At 34.0% G+C, this 19,762-nt stretch overlaps 4 protein-coding genes and 1 pseudogene across 4 annotated transcripts; 4 read left to right on the top strand and 1 right to left on the bottom strand.

The window, feature by feature from the left end:
• The first annotated feature begins 750 nt into the window (after positions 1–750).
• On the top strand, positions 751–5,128 carry LOC140971479 (beta-galactosidase 15-like). The gene is made up of 17 exons (XM_073433759.1): positions 751–924; positions 1,028–1,236; positions 1,355–1,421; positions 1,544–1,636; positions 1,741–1,884; positions 1,985–2,073; positions 2,200–2,305; positions 2,415–2,502; positions 2,588–2,706; positions 2,815–2,976; positions 3,059–3,252; positions 3,483–3,586; positions 3,709–3,818; positions 3,892–4,119; positions 4,203–4,414; positions 4,499–4,775; positions 4,858–5,128. The coding sequence occupies exons 1-17, from the start codon at positions 760–762 to the stop codon at positions 4,969–4,971; spliced, it is 2,481 nt and encodes an 826-aa protein (XP_073289860.1). The 5' UTR covers positions 751–759; the 3' UTR covers positions 4,972–5,128.
• Positions 5,129–6,270: 1,142 nt separating this feature from the next.
• LOC140971478 (FCS-Like Zinc finger 13-like) lies at positions 6,271–7,520 on the top strand. The gene is made up of 2 exons (XM_073433757.1): positions 6,271–6,983; positions 7,095–7,520. The coding sequence occupies exons 1-2, from the start codon at positions 6,400–6,402 to the stop codon at positions 7,240–7,242; spliced, it is 732 nt and encodes a 243-aa protein (XP_073289858.1). The 5' UTR covers positions 6,271–6,399; the 3' UTR covers positions 7,243–7,520.
• A 1,177-nt stretch (positions 7,521–8,697) lies between these two features.
• LOC140971477 (protein TIFY 10B-like) lies at positions 8,698–9,921 on the bottom strand. The gene is made up of 4 exons (XM_073433756.1): positions 9,673–9,921; positions 9,439–9,553; positions 9,091–9,366; positions 8,698–8,999 (listed from the first exon to the last, which is right to left on the bottom strand). Exons 1-4 carry the CDS (start codon positions 9,821–9,823, stop codon positions 8,936–8,938), a joined length of 606 nt encoding a protein of 201 aa, XP_073289857.1. The 5' UTR covers positions 9,824–9,921; the 3' UTR covers positions 8,698–8,935.
• Positions 9,922–14,229: 4,308 nt separating this feature from the next.
• Positions 14,230–15,254, top strand: LOC140958299 (photosystem I chlorophyll a/b-binding protein 6, chloroplastic-like; annotated as a pseudogene).
• A 462-nt stretch (positions 15,255–15,716) lies between these two features.
• On the top strand, positions 15,717–18,178 carry LOC140971476 (pollen receptor-like kinase 3). Its single transcript, XM_073433755.1, has 2 exons — positions 15,717–17,285; positions 17,393–18,178. Exons 1-2 carry the CDS (start codon positions 15,956–15,958, stop codon positions 17,965–17,967), a joined length of 1,905 nt encoding a protein of 634 aa, XP_073289856.1. The 5' UTR covers positions 15,717–15,955; the 3' UTR covers positions 17,968–18,178.
• The last annotated feature ends 1,584 nt before the right edge of the window (positions 18,179–19,762 follow it).

Here is a 19,762-nt window from a genome sequence, read left to right as displayed (position 1 = left end):
ACTCACAAAAATTAATGTGAAACGGTTTCACATCAATTTTGTTAGATGGATCTCCGACCCGATCTAAATATATTATTATTCATGATATTTATTGATCAGGTTGATCAGTCTCATAGATATAGACTGGTGAAACTATATCACAACATACATATTGCACCACTCGTAACAGTATGTGTCTATATATTTTGCTAAAATCATAAATATTTATAGTTCTGATATTTATCACGTAAAGCGAGTAAAAGAAAATTGTCATTTCATCAATAAATAGAAAATCATTTAAATCTGATCATCCAAATCAAGTAGATTATATTTGCATTTTTATAACTGAAAATCTGATTTGCATTTATCATTATCCATTTTATAACTCTTGGAAGTTTCTCAAAAAAAAAAAAATTAAAAAAAAAATTGTAAAATGTAAATTTTCACTTAATTTACCTAGTAACATATATCCTACAACCATATTTGTCTCAACCTACGCTTGTAAAAATTTATTCCCAATTTTCAAACTTGTAAAATGAATATATATACATATATATATATATATATCAAGATAAAGAATCTCCAAGTGACAATAATATCCCGGATAAAGTTAAACATATCAGGTAGAAAATCTGGTAAACGTTTATCATATCCAATCAGTAAACAAATCTGTCACACAAATCTCCAAAAATTTCAAATTGATTCCCAAAACTAAATGATCCTATAAATTCATGCCATTCATCACTCACATTTCTCATTTCTCACAAACACAAATCCTCCATGATTTCTTCGAAACGTCATTTCCTCTTCCTCGTTTTTTCTCTACTTTGCTTCATCTCTTCCTACGCGGACATCGTTTCGCACGATGGAAGAGCCCTCACGATCAACGGTAAACGTAGAATCATCCTTTCGGGTTCGATTCACTACCCACGAAGCACTGTCGAGGTAAATAAAAATGGGTACCTGGTATAAAAAAATTTAAAAATATACATAAACAAGAACAACAAGATTCGCTAACGTCATGTTCTTTTGTTTGTCATATGATCAGATGTGGCCTGATCTGATCAAGAAATCTAAGGAAGGTGGCTTGGATGCCATCGAAACGTATGTATTCTGGAATGCACATGAGCCTCTTCGTCGCCAGTACGATTTTTCGGGCAATTTGGATCTCGTGAGGTTCATTAAAACTGTCCAGAACGAAGGTCTCTACGCTGTTCTTCGTATTGGACCTTACGTTTGTGCCGAATGGAACTATGGGTAAGTGGTCAACATTATTGTGAATTAAATTTCAAATCTTATATTTCTATAGCTTATTATTATTATTTTTAAAAATATTACATATAAATTATATGCTTACATTTTTTCTTATATTCAGAGGATTCCCCGTGTGGTTGCATAATCTGCCTGGGGTTGAGCTTCGAACTTCCAATACTGTTTACATGGTACTAATTAGTTAAAAGTTTAAAACCCTTTCAATAATAAAAATATAATATATTTATTGTCATTATATATCTTTATTATCTCTTTTAAATTATTTAATTATGTTTTTTCCTTACATTTCCAGAATGAGATGCAAAATTTCACTACATTGATAGTGGACATGTTAAAAAAAGAGAACCTTTTTGCATCACAAGGAGGTCCCATCATTCTTGCACAGGTTCGTATGTAAATATACATATATGTGTGTTTTTGTGTGTATATATATATTATTATTTATGTACTCAATAAATGGAAATAAATCATATTTGAAATTATTTACAGATTGAGAATGAGTATGGAAACGTCATCTCGACATACGGCGACGCGGGAAAAGCGTACATGAACTGGTGCGCAAGCATGGCTAATTCACTGGACATTGGGGTTCCATGGATCATGTGCCAACAAGATGATGCCCCTCCCTCTGTGGTAATTTAACTATCGTTTCTCATATTTTTATATTAAAATAAAATTTTATTGGTTATTAAAATATTTTTTATTCACATTTCTTGATTGTGAATTGTGATAGATCAACACATGCAATGGCTTCTACTGTGATCAATTCACTCCCAATAATCCAAACAGCCCCAAGATGTGGACAGAAAATTGGACTGGATGGTTAGTCTAATTATACCAATAATATCGATTATTTATTATTCTTTTTAACATATACACTTGGTCTTTTTGAAATATTTATTACATTATTATTTAGTATATATTTATTGTGAATATTTATTTATTTAGGTTCAAGAACTGGGGTAGCAAACATCCATTCAGAACAGCTGAAGATCTCGCATTTTCCGTGGCGCGGTTTTTCCAAAATATGGGCACTTTCCAAAATTATTATATGGTTCGTATCAAATAAATATTTTTTTTTAGTTTGACATCATTGCAAAAAATTATTATTATTATTATTATTAGCTCCATATTTTTTTGTTGATTTTTGTTGATTATCACAGTATCATGGTGGAACCAATTTCGGAAGAACCGCTGGTGGCCCGTATATTACCACATCATACGATTACAATGCACCCCTTAACGAATATGGTAAACAAAATTAATTTCTGAATATTTATATTTATTTAATTATTAAAAATAAATATCTTTTTAATGGTAAATTTTAATACTGCAGGTGATTTGAATCAACCAAAATACGGACACTTGAAGAAGCTCCACGATGCGTTGCATTCAATTGAGAAAGTTTTAACCTATGGAGATTATAACAATACCGACTTGGGATCTTATAATTACGTAAGTCTTTAAATTTTATAACTATTTAACATATCTTATACAAATATTATATGACAAAGTTTACAGAAATTTGAATTTAATTTCGATGTTATCTATGAATTTTTGCAGATTACTGAATTCAAACACAATGGTGTCTCGAGTTGTTTCCTTGGCAACGCCAACTCGTCAAGTGACGCTACCATAAACTACAACGGGGTCGACTACCACGTGCCCGCATGGTCCGTTAGTATCCTCCCCGATTGTAAGACCGAAGTTTACAACACTGCTAAGGTACTACATTGAATTACGAGGCATGGATTCAAATATTTTATCGCGGTTGTTGACTTATCTTAATCATTTTGAAATTTTTTAGGTAAATACGCAAACTTCAGTGATGGTGAAGAAGGCGAATGATGCCGAAGTAGAGCCTACTGGACTAAACTGGAAATGGAGGCCTGAGATCATCGATGAACCAGTTGTTCTGGGCAAAGGTCAACTCTCTTCTGGCCAACTCGTTGACCAAAAGGCCATTAATGATGTTAGCGACTATTTGTGGTACATGACAAGGTATATAATTATATATATTAATTTAATTTCTAAAATTGGTTAATTTTAATTATGTTCAAGTATATAGTAGGTAATTAGTGTTCCTCATTTGTTATATGTTTCACGTTTAGAATCTGTGTTTGTGCCATGCTATTTATATTTCTTAAAATATATTAGCATATGGTTGGTAATTAAGTGTTTTAATTGTAATTAGTTACGTTTTTTCTATTTTTATTTTCCTTTTTGAATAGTGTGAATCTTGACAAGAAGGATCCCATCGTTGGTGACACAATGACTCTTCGTGTGAATGCCACTGGACATATAATGCATGCTTATGTCAATGGGGAGTATCTTGGTAAATAATAATTATTAATCTTCTATATATTCGAATTATATATAATTTCTTATTTAAATAAATTAATTTATTTTTGTAAAATATAAAAATGGGACAAATTTTTTTTTTTTTTTGAATTTCAGCCTCCCAATGGGCCACCTATGGAGTTTTTAACTATGTTTTCGAGAAGGATGTTAAGTTCAAGCATGGAAAGAACCAAATCTCAATTCTCAGTGCCACCGTTGGACTACAGGTATTTGTTGACATACAGATTTATCGATACCACTGCTTCTATTATTGATGGGTTTTTTTTTTTTTTTTTACAGAACTACGGAGGTGAATATGATTCGGTACGAGCTGGACTACCCGGACCGATCGAGATCATCAGAAAGAAGGGCGATGAGACCATCATCAAAGATTTATCAAGCCACAAATGGTCTTACAAGATTGGATTGAAGGGGTTGGATGACAAATTATTCAAGGCAGATCTTAAATCTGATTCCCAATGGAAATCTACTGATCTTCCTGTCAATAGGATGCTCACTTGGTACAAGGTAATATATACATATCATGTGATTTTGTTTATAGATATATATTTGTTGGTTTCTAACTATTTATTTATTTTTTAAAATTTTAGACGACTTTCAAGCCTCCGATCGGTGAAGATGCCATCGTATTAGACTTACAAGGACTAGGGAAAGGTCTTGCTTGGGTTAATGGAAACAGCCTCGGACGATACTGGCCAAGTTACATGACAGAGGACACTTGCTCGAATGATCCTTGCGACTACCGGGGCGGGTACTGGAGCTGGAAGTGTGCCACAAACTGTGGGAAACCTTCACAAAGATGGTTAGTCTCGTAAAGAGATAATGTTACATAAGTTGAATTTGAAACATTTCTCTCAGAATATATTCACAAGTCAAGACTTCTTAGGTACCACGTTCCCCGTTCTTTCATAAACGAGGGAGACAACGAGCTCGTGCTCTTTGAAGAATTCGGAGGTGACCCTTCTCTGGTCAACTTCCAGACAGTGCGTGTGGGAAGCGTGTGCGGCAACGCCTATGAGGGCAACGACATGGAGCTGTCGTGCCAAGGAAGGGCGATCTCGGAGATCAAATTCGCGAGCTTTGGCGAAGTTGGAGGGGCTTGTGGCTCGTTCGAGAAGGGTTCTTGTGAAGCTTCCAAGGATGTGCTTTCCATTGTCCAGAAGGTGATTATAATAACTATATAATTTTTTCACTAATCATAGATATTTCCTCGAAAAATAATTTGTTATATATTGTATTTTGTAGGAATGTGTGGGGAAACAATCTTGCTCGGTCCCTGCAAGCGAAGACCGACTCGGATCAGCAAGTTGTGATGCTGGAGTGAGCAAGAGGCTCGTGGTGGAGGCTGTTTGTAATTAGGGTTTAATTTAAGTGGGAATTTGGTTAGGTTTTTTGAGTAATTAGTAAATTAATTGTTTGTTTTCCTTTGTTATTATTAGGGTTTTCGGTTTAAATTCGGCGGCCTTTTGTTATTTATTTGATTTCAAATTAAAATTCTCATTTTCTATTCTCAATTATTTTGCCTCTATAATTGTTTTATTAATGTAATTAATGAATGATAGTTATAAAACATTTAATTAATACGATCATAACTATAAATATTTATGATAATTGTGCTAGTTTATCATCTAAAGTAACTACGTAAAATTAGTTATCATTTCATTAGTTAGTATAAGTAGAGAATCATTTAAAAAAAATCAATTTAAATATGAACATGATAATTTCTAAAAATCTACATACAGTTTAGAGAATGTATATTAATAAATGACAGCCTAGCAAGTGAATATACAAAAATTTAATATCCAAGATATACAAAATCACACGCCATTGAAACAAGCAATAGAATCCATGCAAGAAATGAGAGAGGAAAAGAAAAGTAATTATGAGTTTGCATAGATTTGGTTAAAAGTAGGATTTTGACACAAAGGGCACATAAGTGATTTCAGTCCTAATATCATAATTCACAAAACAAAAATTTACAGCGAGATGATCTCACGGTTCAATTTTGTGAAACGAATTTTCAACCTGATCTGATTCATACAAAATTATTATTATTTTTACTAAAAATATTACTTTTCACTTTAAATATAAATCGAGTTGACCCGCCTCAGAAAAAAAGATTATGAGATCATCTCACATTAAACTTATTTTATTCAAATTTTTTTTTGAAAAACGCTTTTTATATTTACACAAATTTTAGAAAGATTCGATTTAAAAAGACCCACTAGACAGATACGTAATTATTTTGCATCACAAAGCAATGTGAGCCCTACCGCAAGTGGGCTTAGTCACAATAGTCCAAGAAACATGAAGTTTATACGGGCCCACATTCCAAATACTCGGGCTTTATAATAATTGCCCATGACATGGGCCCATTTATTGGATCGGGTCACAATCTTTGAAGTGGACGTTTCTTAAAATATTGTCCACTGACATGTGACAATTTTTTTTAAAAGAAATTAACTTTACAATCTGTATTTTATAGTAGTGGAATAAAGTGGTTGAATGATTGATGAGAAATTAATACATTTAATAAATATAATAATAAGATTTTATGCCCATATCTTTTTAAAAAAGATTATTGATTTTTCAATCACACACTTGTTATAACATATATAATATATTAAATATTATTTGTCATTTACATAATTTTCAAAGTTTTATATGAAACCATGGGCTATTAAGTGTAACATCTCCGTCAAGCATAAATTGAACCCCCATAGAGAACCATTTTCAAGACTCTCAACTCTCTTCTTTTCCAATCCAAGCAGATAGACTTTTATAGCCATGTTGGGGAGGAAATCGAATCCGGTTATCGGAATCCTAGCCGGAGCTTTGGTTTCAGGCAGTAAATCCGGGCTTGTGGATGTTGCAACTAGCTCGACAAGCCTCCACGAGCACAAGAACACATCACCACGAGGTCCAAAGAATTTTCATCTAGGTGGGGTTGGATTAGGCATCGTGGCGGCCCTGGGCAATGCTCATGGTGAAACTCCGTCCAACAAAGCGTTGTGTGGCCGGAATTTAAGACGATCGAATCCGATTCCGGTCACATCACCCAAGAACTCATCAAGAATAGGGAGAGAATTTGATGAGATGGAGAGAGAGAATCATTCAGAAGAATACACAATAGTAACATTTCATGGCCCAAACGGGTCCCACACTAAGGTGTATGGAATTGATTATGGTCAAGGAGGTGATTATAGGACCCCTTTTAGAATACAAAGAAGCCATAAGTGCGAAAGGGCTAGCGTTTTTCATATTTCTCCGGCGAGATTCGGGGAGGTCGCCGGAATTCCGGCCGAAGATTTCCTTAGCTCGTGTGACAATTGCAAGAAGCAACTCCATGGCGAAGACATATACATGTATAGGTACTTTCTTACATGTTTTTATCGAGTACTTCTTTAAACCTTGAAGTCAAATTATCGCTTTATCATTTAGATTCGCGAAAATAATATCTTTTGGGTACGTGAAATTTGTAGGGGGGAGAGAGCGTTTTGTAGCGCGGAGTGTCGTTACCGGCAAATAGCGATCGACGAACGCCAAGAGAAGTGCGGCTCCGAGGCGTCGAGGCCGAGCTCGTGTCTCTCAGACGAGAAAATTTTGACCCCCGGAATCCTAGCAATCTAGAGTTGAAGCACAAAAAATAAAGATCCAAAACGATGTATACACATATATGATCATGGAATTGTATCACCCATAAAAGCATGAGAACGAGAAATTTTTTGGAGTGACCGATTAGTTCCATATTTCCTATTTTTTTCTCAATAATTGAGATCTTGACGTGGGTTACGTTACGTATGGATCATTGGTTGAGAATCGTACGCCACACGATGCCTAAAAAGTCTTTTAATTAATATTATTTTTTAAACATTATTATTGATTATAACATTTATATTAAATTCTTATCATATTGACGAGGAATAGTTGGAACACACACATATTTCATTTTAAAAAATGTATTTAGAATAAATTAAAAGGCATAAAAATATGGAATTGTAGATAGTGGCGTAGAGATATAAAATATACGTTCTTTTTATATATAAATTTTAAAAATCGTTAAATCGTGTTTTTCTTTACATTTATAAATGCGACGTAGAAATATAATTTTGTTTTGAGTTGGTATCTTGTGAGATGAATATCACAAATTTTTATCTGTGAAACGGATCAATTTTATCGATATTCACAATAAAAAGTAATACTCTTAGCATAAAAAGTAATATTTTTTCATAGATGATCTAAATAAGATATCTGTATCACAAAATACAATCCGTAAAATCGTCTCACACAAGTTTTTTACTTTTGTTTTATATTTGGGCATTTAGTTTGTTGTTGATATGATTTGCCTAATTTGAATTTTTCTCTTAATTGTTGTTTTTCAATTTATGTTAGTTGTGAATTGGATAAGCCCATTTTAGTCAAGGACTTCTGTTTCCTCCTCACAATTTTGTGCGCTCTTTTGTAAAGCCCACAAGTGGATGAATATAGTCATATACTGGTCACATTGGAGCATTACGTTGATTTATGATAAATTTTATATAATATATATATATAGTTTTGTTTTATTTTTATTCACTTATATATGTCTTTTTATTTAAATATTTTTTTTTTCTATTTTATAGTGATATATTTTTGTAGTTTGATGGGAGTAAAAAGAATAAAATAATTCGAATTCCAAAGGACATTTTTGGGTTGTATTATTAATATATCATATTAAAATATATAAAGAATTGAAACGTGATTTAATTAATACAATTATAAGTTGAATAAACTTAAAAGTTGATAATCAACACCCACTTCTCTAAGAAAATTAGTGAGTGATAGATTTATCGATTTCAAGAATTTATTTGGGAAATATTTTACTTGGTTATAAATATGTTTAAAATATTTCATCGGACACAATCAGAAATCTGCGGAGACCATGCTGATGAGGAAAGTTCAGACCTTCACAAAGTTATTATTTTTTTTTATAATTGTGTGTATTATTGTTTATATCTCTGATACTTTGTTTCATGATTGTATTTACTCTCTATTTAGTTTACTTTACTTTAGTTTAAAAAAATAACAATAAAGAAGATTCTCACGAACACAACTTCAACTTCTATCATATGCCATTAATGACTCCTTCATCGTACATATCATGAACACCAAGTCCAATAAATTCATGTGATTTCTATGTATGAATTTATATATAATATTACATCATTCAAAGTAAAATTTCAATTGCAAAGAAATAACACCCAAAGTAAAGTAAAGTTAATTAAAAGCTATTGCAGTCGATTATCCATTGTAATGTTTAACACATACTTCATTAGAATGATCTTTAGACTTGAAACCTCATAGCCGATTCCGGTTTGATTTCTTGGTACGGAGCCTTCTCTTTGATTCTGCGATGCAGTAAACAGGAATGGCGGGATCAGTTTCAGTCAATGGAAAGAGTCAAATTCAAGATTCTTGTCCATAAATGGTGGAAATTACCTGTCTTTCCTCTTCTCCAGGAACCGGGCCAGTGAGTTTCGCCTCGCAATCGGTAAATCGGAGCCAAGAGGCTGTATGAAAGCACGTTCCGAAGGGATCTGAGTCGTGAAGGGCGGAGTGAAGGTGGAGGAGTGATGGTGGTTCTGGGTGCCGCTGGACTTGTTAGCCAACGACATGATTTCACTGACCTTCTCCGCCGGGAAATCATCGAACACAAGCACTTGGCCGCCGTAGAATATCGTCATCTGTGCAGTTTCCGCACCGGATTTTGTACCGCTGAACACAAAAAAATCACCCCCAAAATCAAATCGCAACTTTAAAGTGCAGAAGGTTCGCAGAAGCATTTACCTCATATCAGACTTCTTCTGGGCTTCTTCTTCACCGGCAGGAAGCTGGGTCTCTCCAGATTTCTCCATTATCGGGAATAAATTCATCGTGCCAGTCGCAGCAGCCGCCGACGCCCCTTGAATTCACAAAAATCAACCAACTCTCTCGAGAAAAAGGGGAAAAAATCCAACAGAATTAAAACCCAAATCCAGAAACTCACAGATCCCGGCTACCCAAAAGGAAAAAAAATCATACCAGCGGATTCGAATTTCTGAGCTAACCCGAGAGTAAGATCTCCGAAGCTACCCTTCTCCTTCAGGTATTGGCTCAAGAGGCCGCAAGTCTTGGAGAAGTTGGACCTCCCGCCGTCCATCTTACCGAAATCCACTATCTTCGACGAACCCATTTATTTCTCCTTAGCATTTAATACTAACTTCTGGTCGCTTTATACACAATCAAACTTTGCTTTTGGCACGAGGAATGTGTGATGAACCCATAAAATACAGAAGAATTGTTCTTGGTCGCTTTCAACGGGGTTTTTAGCATTTTGGTCCTTTGCTTTCTAAATTTATTCCATTTCGGATAAACCAAATCTAATTGCATCATTGATCTGTGAATTGTGTTAAAAAAAACTCTTATGTTGTAATAGTTTACATCCGATTTTTAAAAATACAATGTTCGTACTTCGTATGCCGGTTGGTGGATTTTCATCAAATTCTCCGAATCGATTCAAATATTCATAGGATAATAATATATGACAAAAATTTATATGAGACTGTCTCACAGGTCTTATTTTGTGAGACGGATCTCTTGTATAAGTCATCCATGAAAAATATTACTTTTTTATTGTAAAAGTATTATTTTTTATTGTGAATATCGGTAGGGTTGACACGTCTCACAGATAAAAATTCGTGAAACCGTCTCACAAGAGACTTACCCATAATATATATCAGTCCTCACACCCAAACTAGTACAGAAACCAATTTATTCAATTAATGATGTTTTACGACTTTGTTGTTTTAAAAATGAGGCATAACATACTTGTATTTATAGGCTCATAAAAAATGAGAGGCCATACGTGGACGGGTCCATCCACTCTGTAGGTCTAGGAACTTAGGTAACGTTTAAGCCATTTTTTTACTTGAATAATTAATCTTTTTTGTTATCTTCGTTTTTTTTTCAATAATTTTTTTTAATATCGGATTCGAACTCAAAATCAATGACATATTTCTCGTTTTTATCGAATACAAATTGATTGAAAAATATATCGAAAAATGTTTTTTTTAAATGAAAAATTCTATATATTATACTAGCGGTCGCGTATGCAGATTTTGAGCCTACTAGGTGACGACTAGGCATCTTATGCGGCTGATTTTTTTAACATCGTCCAGAGGCATCGTTTTTTTAAAAAAAATCGACGTGGTGGATTATCACACATCACCTAAACGGACCTAAATTACGTCTTTCAAAACACTTACCTTTATGCATAGTTAATTGATAAATTAATTCTACAAAGAACCCACATAAAATATAAATAGAGAAAAAATTAAAAATTGCGTTGTGAGTAATAAAAGACTTAAAACTTCATTAAAATTTACAACAAATATTATTTTGTGTTTACAATTATACATAACCTAATTAATCTTTAATCATATTCAATGTACAAGACTATATGCACGTTCTTTGTTTCTTTTACATGATGAAATGATCATGGATTAAAAAATCAAGAAAAAATATTAAATAAAATTTTATTATTGTTATATGTCTATAATCTAATGTAACTAATAAACCCTTGATATGCGCGCATGTACGTACATATTTTTCATGGAAACTAAAATTGAAATAAACCTTGCAACTAGATAATAAAGATTTGTCTTATAAAATACGACCCGTGAGACCGTCTCACACAAGTTTTTGTCATTAATTATATATCCAAAAAGCATATGAGATTAATAAATTGGATGTCATACTTGATATAATATCACGAACAAAAAGGACCAAAATAATTTGAAATCTAAAGAATAGAAACGAAAAAATAATTATATCATCATAAAAAAAATGAAGACTCCATCACCATGGTTCTTAATCGGAAAAAAAATTTAAAAAAACACATTTATGTGCAAAAATTAGGTCAAAATATTGATACAAGGGTTCTATGATCTATCAATGTTTTAGAAACACAGGAGATTTCGTTCCATTTACGTCGAATTACATTGTATAAAATCGAAAAGAAATATACGTCAAACGATCGACAAAGTTGAAGCAACAATCATTTTATTATAACTAATATAATGAGTGGATAAAATAATTCAATCCACCCACCATATTCACAAATACACTATCACAAAGAATTTAAAAGAAAGCATAGACGAAAAACAAAGGACTACTACTATCGAGTACTTGATAAAAGCGAAAAAGTGCGTCCTAACCGAATCAAAACCACGCAGACGCTATGGTTTTTGGACTATCATATACCCGGCGTCCGTGGAAACATAGATGTCAACTCCGAATAATTTGATAACCTTCGTTTTCTTGACTTTCTTGATTATGAATGGCTTGATCTTGAGGGATTCGGATGGTTGTTTCTTCCCACCGGACGTATCGCGACTTTTGGAATCACATGATGATGATGCCGAAGTACCCAAATGCAAATCTTTATTAACAAGATCATCAGGGTTAACTTTAAAATCCTCTCCCTCTCCGCGCTGTTTCCCCCAGCCGAGTGCCTCGATGTTGTTGTCGATCATGGCTTTTTCCTCTGATGAAGATGAACCTTTCCCCATTGACGCAACGATGGTATTAGTGCAGATTTTTTTTGTATGATCGTGAGATGCTAATGGTTAAGAAAAGGAGCTATGCATGGGTTATACATAGAGTTTAAATTGATCTGTCCGAGTTCTTGTAGGAAACAGTAAACTGAGTCGTATTCATTCTTATGGACTTCAAGAAGATTACTTGTTTCATTTTTTGAAGTTTCTCAGTTCGTTTATTAATTATAATAAATTGAAAAATGAAAATATATTTTAAAATTTTTTTTAAGCTGATTGTCATTTAAAAATATTATTGTTTTTTTTTAATGAAATTCCATTAATTTCATGCTTGGAGAATTTTACTCATGCATTGATAATTCTTTTTTTTTTTTGAAAGTAAGTATAATTAAGAATGATAATTGTAATCAAGAATATTGGAACATAACAAATTTTAAATTCGTACGGACAACGCTCAAAATAGTAGAGTGGGTCTCATGTGAGACCGTCTCACGGATCTTAATCTGTGAGACGGGTCAACCCTACCCATAATCACAATAAAAAGTAATACTTTTAGCATAAAAAGTAATACTTTTTCATGAATGACCCAAATAAGAGATCCGTCTCACAAATATGACCCGTGAGACCGTCTCACACAAATTTTTGCCAAAATAGTAATATATTTCAAGATTATGTATTGGGCACTAAAATAAAATAATAATTCAAAATTTCACCAAAGTTATATATCTAACTAACCCTTGATATGTTAACGAACTAAAATTCATTTTTGGTATATGTGTGTGTGTGTGTGTGTGTGTATTGCTTGGTTTACTACATTTTCTTGCATTATCAATGTAACTTAATCCCTGCCCAACATCAGGGAAGTGCAGAGAAAATCTCTCCCAAAAACGAGAGCAACATAGTTGCAGCCGAAACTGAGCCGTTTGAACGTCTACTAAATGATGCCCAATTACCCACCGGACGTATCGCGACTTTCGGAATCACATGATGATGCCCAATTACCCAAATGCAAATCTTTACTAACAAGATCATCAGAAACTTTAAAATTGTCTTCCCCTCCTCGCTGTTTCTGCTGATCATCTAGATATTGTTGTTGATCATGGCTTTTTGCTTTGATGAAGATGAACCTTTTTTTGTGTGATCGTGAGCTAGAGATTCTAATGAATAAGAAAAGGAGCTATGCATGTGTTATATATATAGAGTTTAAATTGATCCATTCTAATTCTCGTAGGAAACATAAAATCGAGTCCTATTAATTCTTAAGAAAGCTTGTTTTTGGAGTTTCCCAGTTCGTTTATAAATCCACGTAAATTGGCATGCATATACTTCGATTTTCTTTTGGATTGTAGATTTGTATAAAATAGGATAAGATTTATATGGGAAAAACTAAATTTTCCATTAAAAAACTATATTTGGTCGAAATCCATCTTCTTCTTGTAAAATTTGTGAGCTGATAATTGTTTGGAAATAATCCATTTTTTAAATGAAAATCCATCCATGCTAGGAAATTTTTACTCATCCTGGGGAAGATAAAGATCGTGGGGAAGATAAAGATCGTTATTGGTGTAGATCGAGCTGATCCAAGCATGGTACTATTGCCGAACCTCCCCCAATTTTTTTTTTTAAAAAAATTTACAAGGAGAAATAAATTCATAACATGGGACTTGATAAACTAATGAACAATTAGCGATTTAGCCCCAAATGAAAGATAAATAAAAAAAATGGGATGTGAAAAAATAAAGAAGCAACATTCATTGAAATTTAAAATAATTTTTCCTACTCTCGTCAGCTGAATTTATCACGACCTAGAGCTTGATATTTGTGTGTGAGTATATATATACACACACAAAAACTAACTCCTCACGAGTTAATTTTGTGACACAGATCTCCAACCTAACTCAACTCATTAAAAGCATTACTTATATATGTGTGTGTTCGCGCGTTCACTCGTTATTTTTTTTACTATATTTTCTTGCATTGCATGATAAAGTCCATACACAACATACATATAAGGGAATTACAGAGAAGATCTCTCCCAGAAAGCATGGCAACTTGGTTGCAACCGAAACGAAGTTCAAGCCTTTTGAACGCTACGAAAGGTGTGTCCAGTGTCTGCTAACCGCTTCCTCCCGATAGGCCCTTGTGGTTCCCTGGAAGTTCACCCCCTGAGTGGCTTCATGGAAGGTATGAATTTCAGTTTATTTTCCGTGCATTGGTTAGATATCGGAATTATTCAATTTCACAATGAATTTATATTATGTATTGTTTGAACCATACCATTGTGATGAATAATCTATTTTCGTAATCTTCCAGGAGATTTTGGCTTTGATCCGCTTGGATTAGGCATGCAATTCATTCACATTGATCAGGAATATATTTTTGAAATATTCAAGATTATTGATTAATTACTGAGTGGATAACAGTCCAGTTTAACATATAGGATCTGATCCTGAGCTGCTTAAATGGTTTGTACAAGCCGAGCTGATGCACGGTAGGTGGGCGATGCTGGCAGTTGCTGGAGTCCTCATCCCCGAGTGGCTCGAAAGTCTCGGATTCGTAGAGAACTTCTCATGGTACGATGCTGGTGCTCGAGAATACTTCGCGGATCCCAAAACCTTATTGTTCGTCCGGTTGGCCTTGATGGGGTGGGTTGAGGGGCGGAGATGGGCTCATATTTTGAACCCTGGATGTGTGGACATCGAACCGACACTGCCACATAAGACTAAGCCGAAGCCTGACGTTGGATAACCTGGTGGATTATGGTTCGATTCGTTTATGTGGGGAAGAGGATCGCCTGAGCCAGTGATCGTGTTGAGGACTAAAGAGATCAAGAATGGGAGACTGGCTATGATGGCTTTTGTTGGCTTCTGTTTTCAGGCTGTACGTGTACAGGGCAAGGCCCATCGAGAACTTGGTGGCACACATTGCTGATCCTGGTCACTGCAATGTTTTTTCGGTACGAATTCGATTATATAAGTCGGTTAAGCTTGAACTGTTAAAGGGCCTTTTTTCAAATTGTTGTGTTTGATGCAATTTTGATTCTCTTTACAGGCTTTTACAGGACAGTAGGAGGACAGTACTCTAATTCTTGATGCCACAATAATGAAGGAGGTTGTTCAGGTCTGAATCAAGAATTTAATCTAAATATTTTATATTGACAACATTCTGATTCATATATCTAACAGCAAGAAAATCATGGAATTTTTTCTCTCTTTATCATTCGCCTCGCTTTCATGCATAATGTATTCTGTGTTCTTTGAGCATGGCAAATATTTGCGCTACTGTCACGCTCCAAGCACACAGAATAGGTCCGTCCCCTGGCCAGAAATTCATCTCCGGCAAGATGTGACTTTATATATGTAATTTAGTGTTCTAGCTTCTTGAGAATTGGTGAACAGAAGCAATAACATTTACTACAAAAGTTATATTTATAAAGAAAATTTATATAAATAAATATGAGTGAAAATAGGAATGACAGTTACACCGATAATCTCTCTACTCCATTAGAAAATGTGAACAAAGCATCACCTCTTACTATACCTCACAACTCAAATTTTATTTCTAATAACAAGTTGCAAGATTTTCCATCACCAATTCTTTGTTAATCTCAATCCAAAATTACACCAGAATCAAATTCATCATGACACATTATACAAAAGTCCAAAACAAACAAAACCACAAAAAAGACCTTCCTAAAAAAAGATTCAGAGAAAATTTCAGTCTCTTCAAACAGCAGCCGGAGCCTCATCAGGCCAGAGGACTAGACAGGAATGTTTCTTCGATATCATGACACGAACATGGCTGGCGTTCATTTTCTCCTCATTTCCCTCCTCATTTTCTCTTTAAATGTGCCGTCTTTTTCAATAGGAGAGGATGTCCCTCTTCTTGAATTCAAAGAGGAATTGAAAATTTCGTCATCCCTAGATTCGACATGGATCAAAGGCACGAATCCATGTGACCGTTCGAAGAAATGGGTAGGTGTAGATTGTAGTGAAACAGGTTATAAAACCGTGTCAGGCTTATTTCTGATGAATCTTGGTCTGGCCGGTGATGCTGGAGATATAGATGTCGAGTCGTTGGGAAATCTTGAGTCGCTTCGGGCCATTAGCTTGGAGAACAATAGTTTCTCGGGTCCAATTCCGGATTTGAATCGTCTCACCTCATTGAAATCTCTATTTTTATCTGGAAATCAGTTTTCAGGGGAGATTCCTCCGGGATTCTTTGACAATATGGGGTTGCTCAAGAAAGTTGAGCTTGCACGAAACAACTTTTCGGGTAAAATTCCAGAATCTTTGACGAAACTCAAAAATCTCATGGACCTTAAGCTGCAAAACAATGAGTTTTCAGGTTCTATCCCTCCATTTGCTCAAGATTCTTTGGTGCTAATTGACTTGTCACACAATAAGCTGCAAGGAGAAATCCCTCCAACCATGGCAAGATTCAAAACCGCACCTTTTGAGGGAAATCCAGACCTCTGTGGAGCAATAATCTTAAAGCAATGCACGAGCACAAACCAGCCCACCGTGTCAAAAGGGTCGAACTCAAGCACGACATGGGTGATATTAGGCATAGTGGTCGCCCTCTTGTTGGTGACTATACTTTTTAAGTCCAAGAAAACAGAAGAAAACTTCAGCGTGCTGGGGAAAGAGAATATGGATGAGGTAGTTCAAGTGCACATACCTAGCAGCAACAGAAGGAACCTTAGCTCGAGTAAGAAAATCGGAAGTTACAGCTCGAGAAGCCATTCCTCAAGGAGGGGTTCCAACCAAGGGAAATCCGATAGCGATCTTGTGATGATTAACGAAGAAAGAGGGGTATTCGGGCTGCAAGATTTGATGAAGGCTGCTGCTGAGGTACTTGGGAGTGGTGGCTTAGGCTCAGCTTATAAAGCGCATCTTGGAATTGGGGTGACTGTAGTTGTAAAGAGATTGAGAGATATGAATAAGTTGAATAAAGATTCATTCGACACGGAGATCCGAAGACTAGGACGGATAAGGCATCGTAACATCTTGCCACCTTTGGCTTACCATTTCAGGAAAGAAGAGAAGCTGCTAGTTTCGGAGTACGTGGAAAAAGGCAGCTTACTCTTTCTGCTACATGGTAAGATATAGTCATATACTATATTTTCTCGATATATTTCATCATTGGTTTGAAAAGCTTCAAACGCCCTTGAAAATGAAATCCCAATTGCCTCTTTTTAATTCTAGGTGATCGTGGCGAGGTACATTCGGAGCTAAACTGGCCTACTCGCCTGAAAATCATTAAAGGAGTGGCTCGGGGAATGGGATACCTACACACCGAGTTCGCAAACTATGAACTTCCACATGGAAACCTCAAGTCTAGCAACATTCTTCTGTCATCAACCTACGAGCCTCTTCTCATAGACTACGCCTTGTACTCATTGATCAGCAACACTCATTCGGTTCAAGCCCTTTTCGCTTACAAGTGCCCAGAAGCCGTACTGTACCAACAACTCTCCCCAAAAAATGACGTTTATTGTCTCGGAATAGTCATTCTTGAAGTGATGAGTGGGAAGTTTCCTTCTCAGTACTTGAACAATCAAAAGGGTGGAACTGATGTGGTGCAATGGGTGAGGCAGGCTATTTCTGAGGGAAGAGTAGCCGAACTTATTGATCCGGAGATTTTGAACGATTCGAATTCCGCTTGGGTTGATCAAATGGAGAAGATGCTATGCATCGGTGCAGCTTGCACAGAAAGTGATCATGATTCAAGGATTGAGATGCGGGAAGCCATAAGAAGTATAGAGGAAGTGCGTGTTTAAGGCCGATTCTTGATAAGTTTGGTATATCAAATTGTTGGATTTTAAATGATTATCAAACCAAAGCATCAACTGTTGATCAACGTGAGATTTAGCGTGCAAAGGAAAGAACTTTGCAAGAAAATGGTAATGGTTTTCTTGATTAGAAAAGGAGACATCAACGTACAGTTGAACCCCATTTTCTTTTTCCGTTTTGAGAAATGAATGCTTGAACAAGAATCTGTTGATTCAGCTTTTCGAAGATTTTTTTAAATATATATTTTTCTAAATATATAACTAAAACATCTCACGACGTGAGATTTAAATCCAAGATCACCAGATTTTTAAGAACTCATCTTTGCCACTAGGACAAGGATCTTTGTCGGCTTTTTGAAGAATCTTAGCATTGTAAAAAGATTAACTTTCGTAAGTCATTCACTTTTGATTTTTAAACCCTTTTATTTTCCATAAAATTAACGAATGAGTAGAATAATTAATCCAAGTAATGACATTTAAATTAGATTTCGTGAACGTATTAATTATATTCATTTACCTTTAAATTTTAAACCTTTCAGAAAGTTAATATGAGTAAGACGATCAAATAAATGGGAAGTATGCAAGAAGCAACATATTATTGAGATTAATTGAGACTTGGGTCTCATATTAAGATTGAGAGATGGACTTAACTCCACTCCAAAAGCCAGCTCAACTGTGGAAAATTCAAAACCGGAATGCAAGATTTTCTGATATGCCTAGAGGTAGTAGCTATGGAAATTGAGATGTCGAGATATGTATACATATTTTAACATTCAAGTAAATACATGATATTTAATTTGGGCAAATAGCATTTTACATTCTCATGAAATCCCAAAAATCACAAAACCCTTAATACAAAATTAACAGTCTTTTTACATCCTCATGTTCTTAAAAAATCAAGAATATTTAAATGATTTTTAAAACACAAGAGTTATATGTGCATGGAGTTTTTCGCTTTTTTGAAATTTTATAGCGTGTGGTTGCAATTTCCTCTACTTCAGTATACTATAAGTATGTGTGTGTAAAATGTGAAAAATGTAATTAATTATGGAGTAGGTCTCTTGTGAGACGGTCTCACGAATTTTTATGTGTGAGATAAGTCAATCCTACCGATATTCACAATAAAAAGTAATACTCTTAGGCATCGTTTGGTTCGTATGATAAGATAAGTAAATGATATATAATAAAAGTGATTATAAAATAAAAAATAAGGATAAATAAAACATTATGATAAATTATATGATGTTTGACATGATTTTAACTTGCTTGATTATTTTTGTTAATTATTTACTAAAATACTCTCGTCATATATTAATTAGTAATATATCCTTAAAGTGATCAAATAAATAAATAAATAAAATTTTTAGAATTAATTAATTTAAAAATTATGAATAAAATTAAAATATTATATTAATTATTAAATTTTCATTAATTTCAATTTTCGAAAAAACTAAAAAATCGATTAATATTATAGAAAATAATTAAACTTTGATAATAACATAAATATACATTTATTGTGATAATTAAAATATTAATACAAATTTAAATATTAAATAATGATTAATAACAATTATAATATTATGGTTAAAAATAATATAATAATAACAATATTATCAATAATAATTAAATTATTTATAATATTAATCAAATTAAAAATTATATTTAAATATTAATAAATTTTTTTAAATTATAAATATTTTAAAGTTTAAGATATTAAAAAAAATTTAAATTAATCAAATATTATCACTTCTCCTTCAAAAGATTATATAACTCCCAACAAGAG

The sequence above is a fragment of the Primulina huaijiensis genome, chromosome 2 (assembly GCF_012295235.1).
Source record: "Primulina huaijiensis isolate GDHJ02 chromosome 2, ASM1229523v2, whole genome shotgun sequence".
Classification (NCBI taxonomy): domain Eukaryota; kingdom Viridiplantae; phylum Streptophyta; class Magnoliopsida; order Lamiales; family Gesneriaceae; genus Primulina; species Primulina huaijiensis.
The sequence above is the reverse complement of the archived record's forward strand: the minus strand, read 5'-3'. Positions and strand labels throughout refer to the sequence as shown.

Bases quoted from the DNA above. Each gene is read 5' to 3' on its own strand.
- LOC140971479 (XM_073433759.1), top strand. From the start codon at position 760: ATGATTTCTTCGAAACGTCATTTCCTCTTCCTCGTTTTTTCTCTACTT. The intron at 2,074-2,199 runs GTTAGTCTAATT...TTATTTATTTAG, and splicing joins ACAGAAAATTGGACTGGATG to GTTCAAGAACTGGGGTAGCA. The intron at 4,120-4,202 runs GTAATATATACA...TTAAAATTTTAG, and splicing joins GGATGCTCACTTGGTACAAG to ACGACTTTCAAGCCTCCGAT.
- LOC140971478 (XM_073433757.1), top strand. From the start codon at position 6,400: ATGTTGGGGAGGAAATCGAATCCGGTTATCGGAATCCTAGCCGGAGCT. The intron at 6,984-7,094 runs GTACTTTCTTAC...TGAAATTTGTAG, and splicing joins GAAGACATATACATGTATAG to GGGGGAGAGAGCGTTTTGTA.
- LOC140971477 (XM_073433756.1), bottom strand. From the start codon at position 9,823: ATGGGTTCGTCGAAGATAGTGGATTTCGGTAAGATGGACGGCGGGAGG. The intron at 9,554-9,672 runs GTATGATTTTTT...TGTGAATTCAAG, and splicing joins TCAGAAATTCGAATCCGCTG to GGGCGTCGGCGGCTGCTGCG. The intron at 9,000-9,090 runs GTAATTTCCACC...ACTGCATCGCAG, and splicing joins CTGGAGAAGAGGAAAGACAG to AATCAAAGAGAAGGCTCCGT.
- LOC140971476 (XM_073433755.1), top strand. From the start codon at position 15,956: ATGTTTCTTCGATATCATGACACGAACATGGCTGGCGTTCATTTTCTC. The intron at 17,286-17,392 runs GTAAGATATAGT...TTTTAATTCTAG, and splicing joins CTTACTCTTTCTGCTACATG to GTGATCGTGGCGAGGTACAT.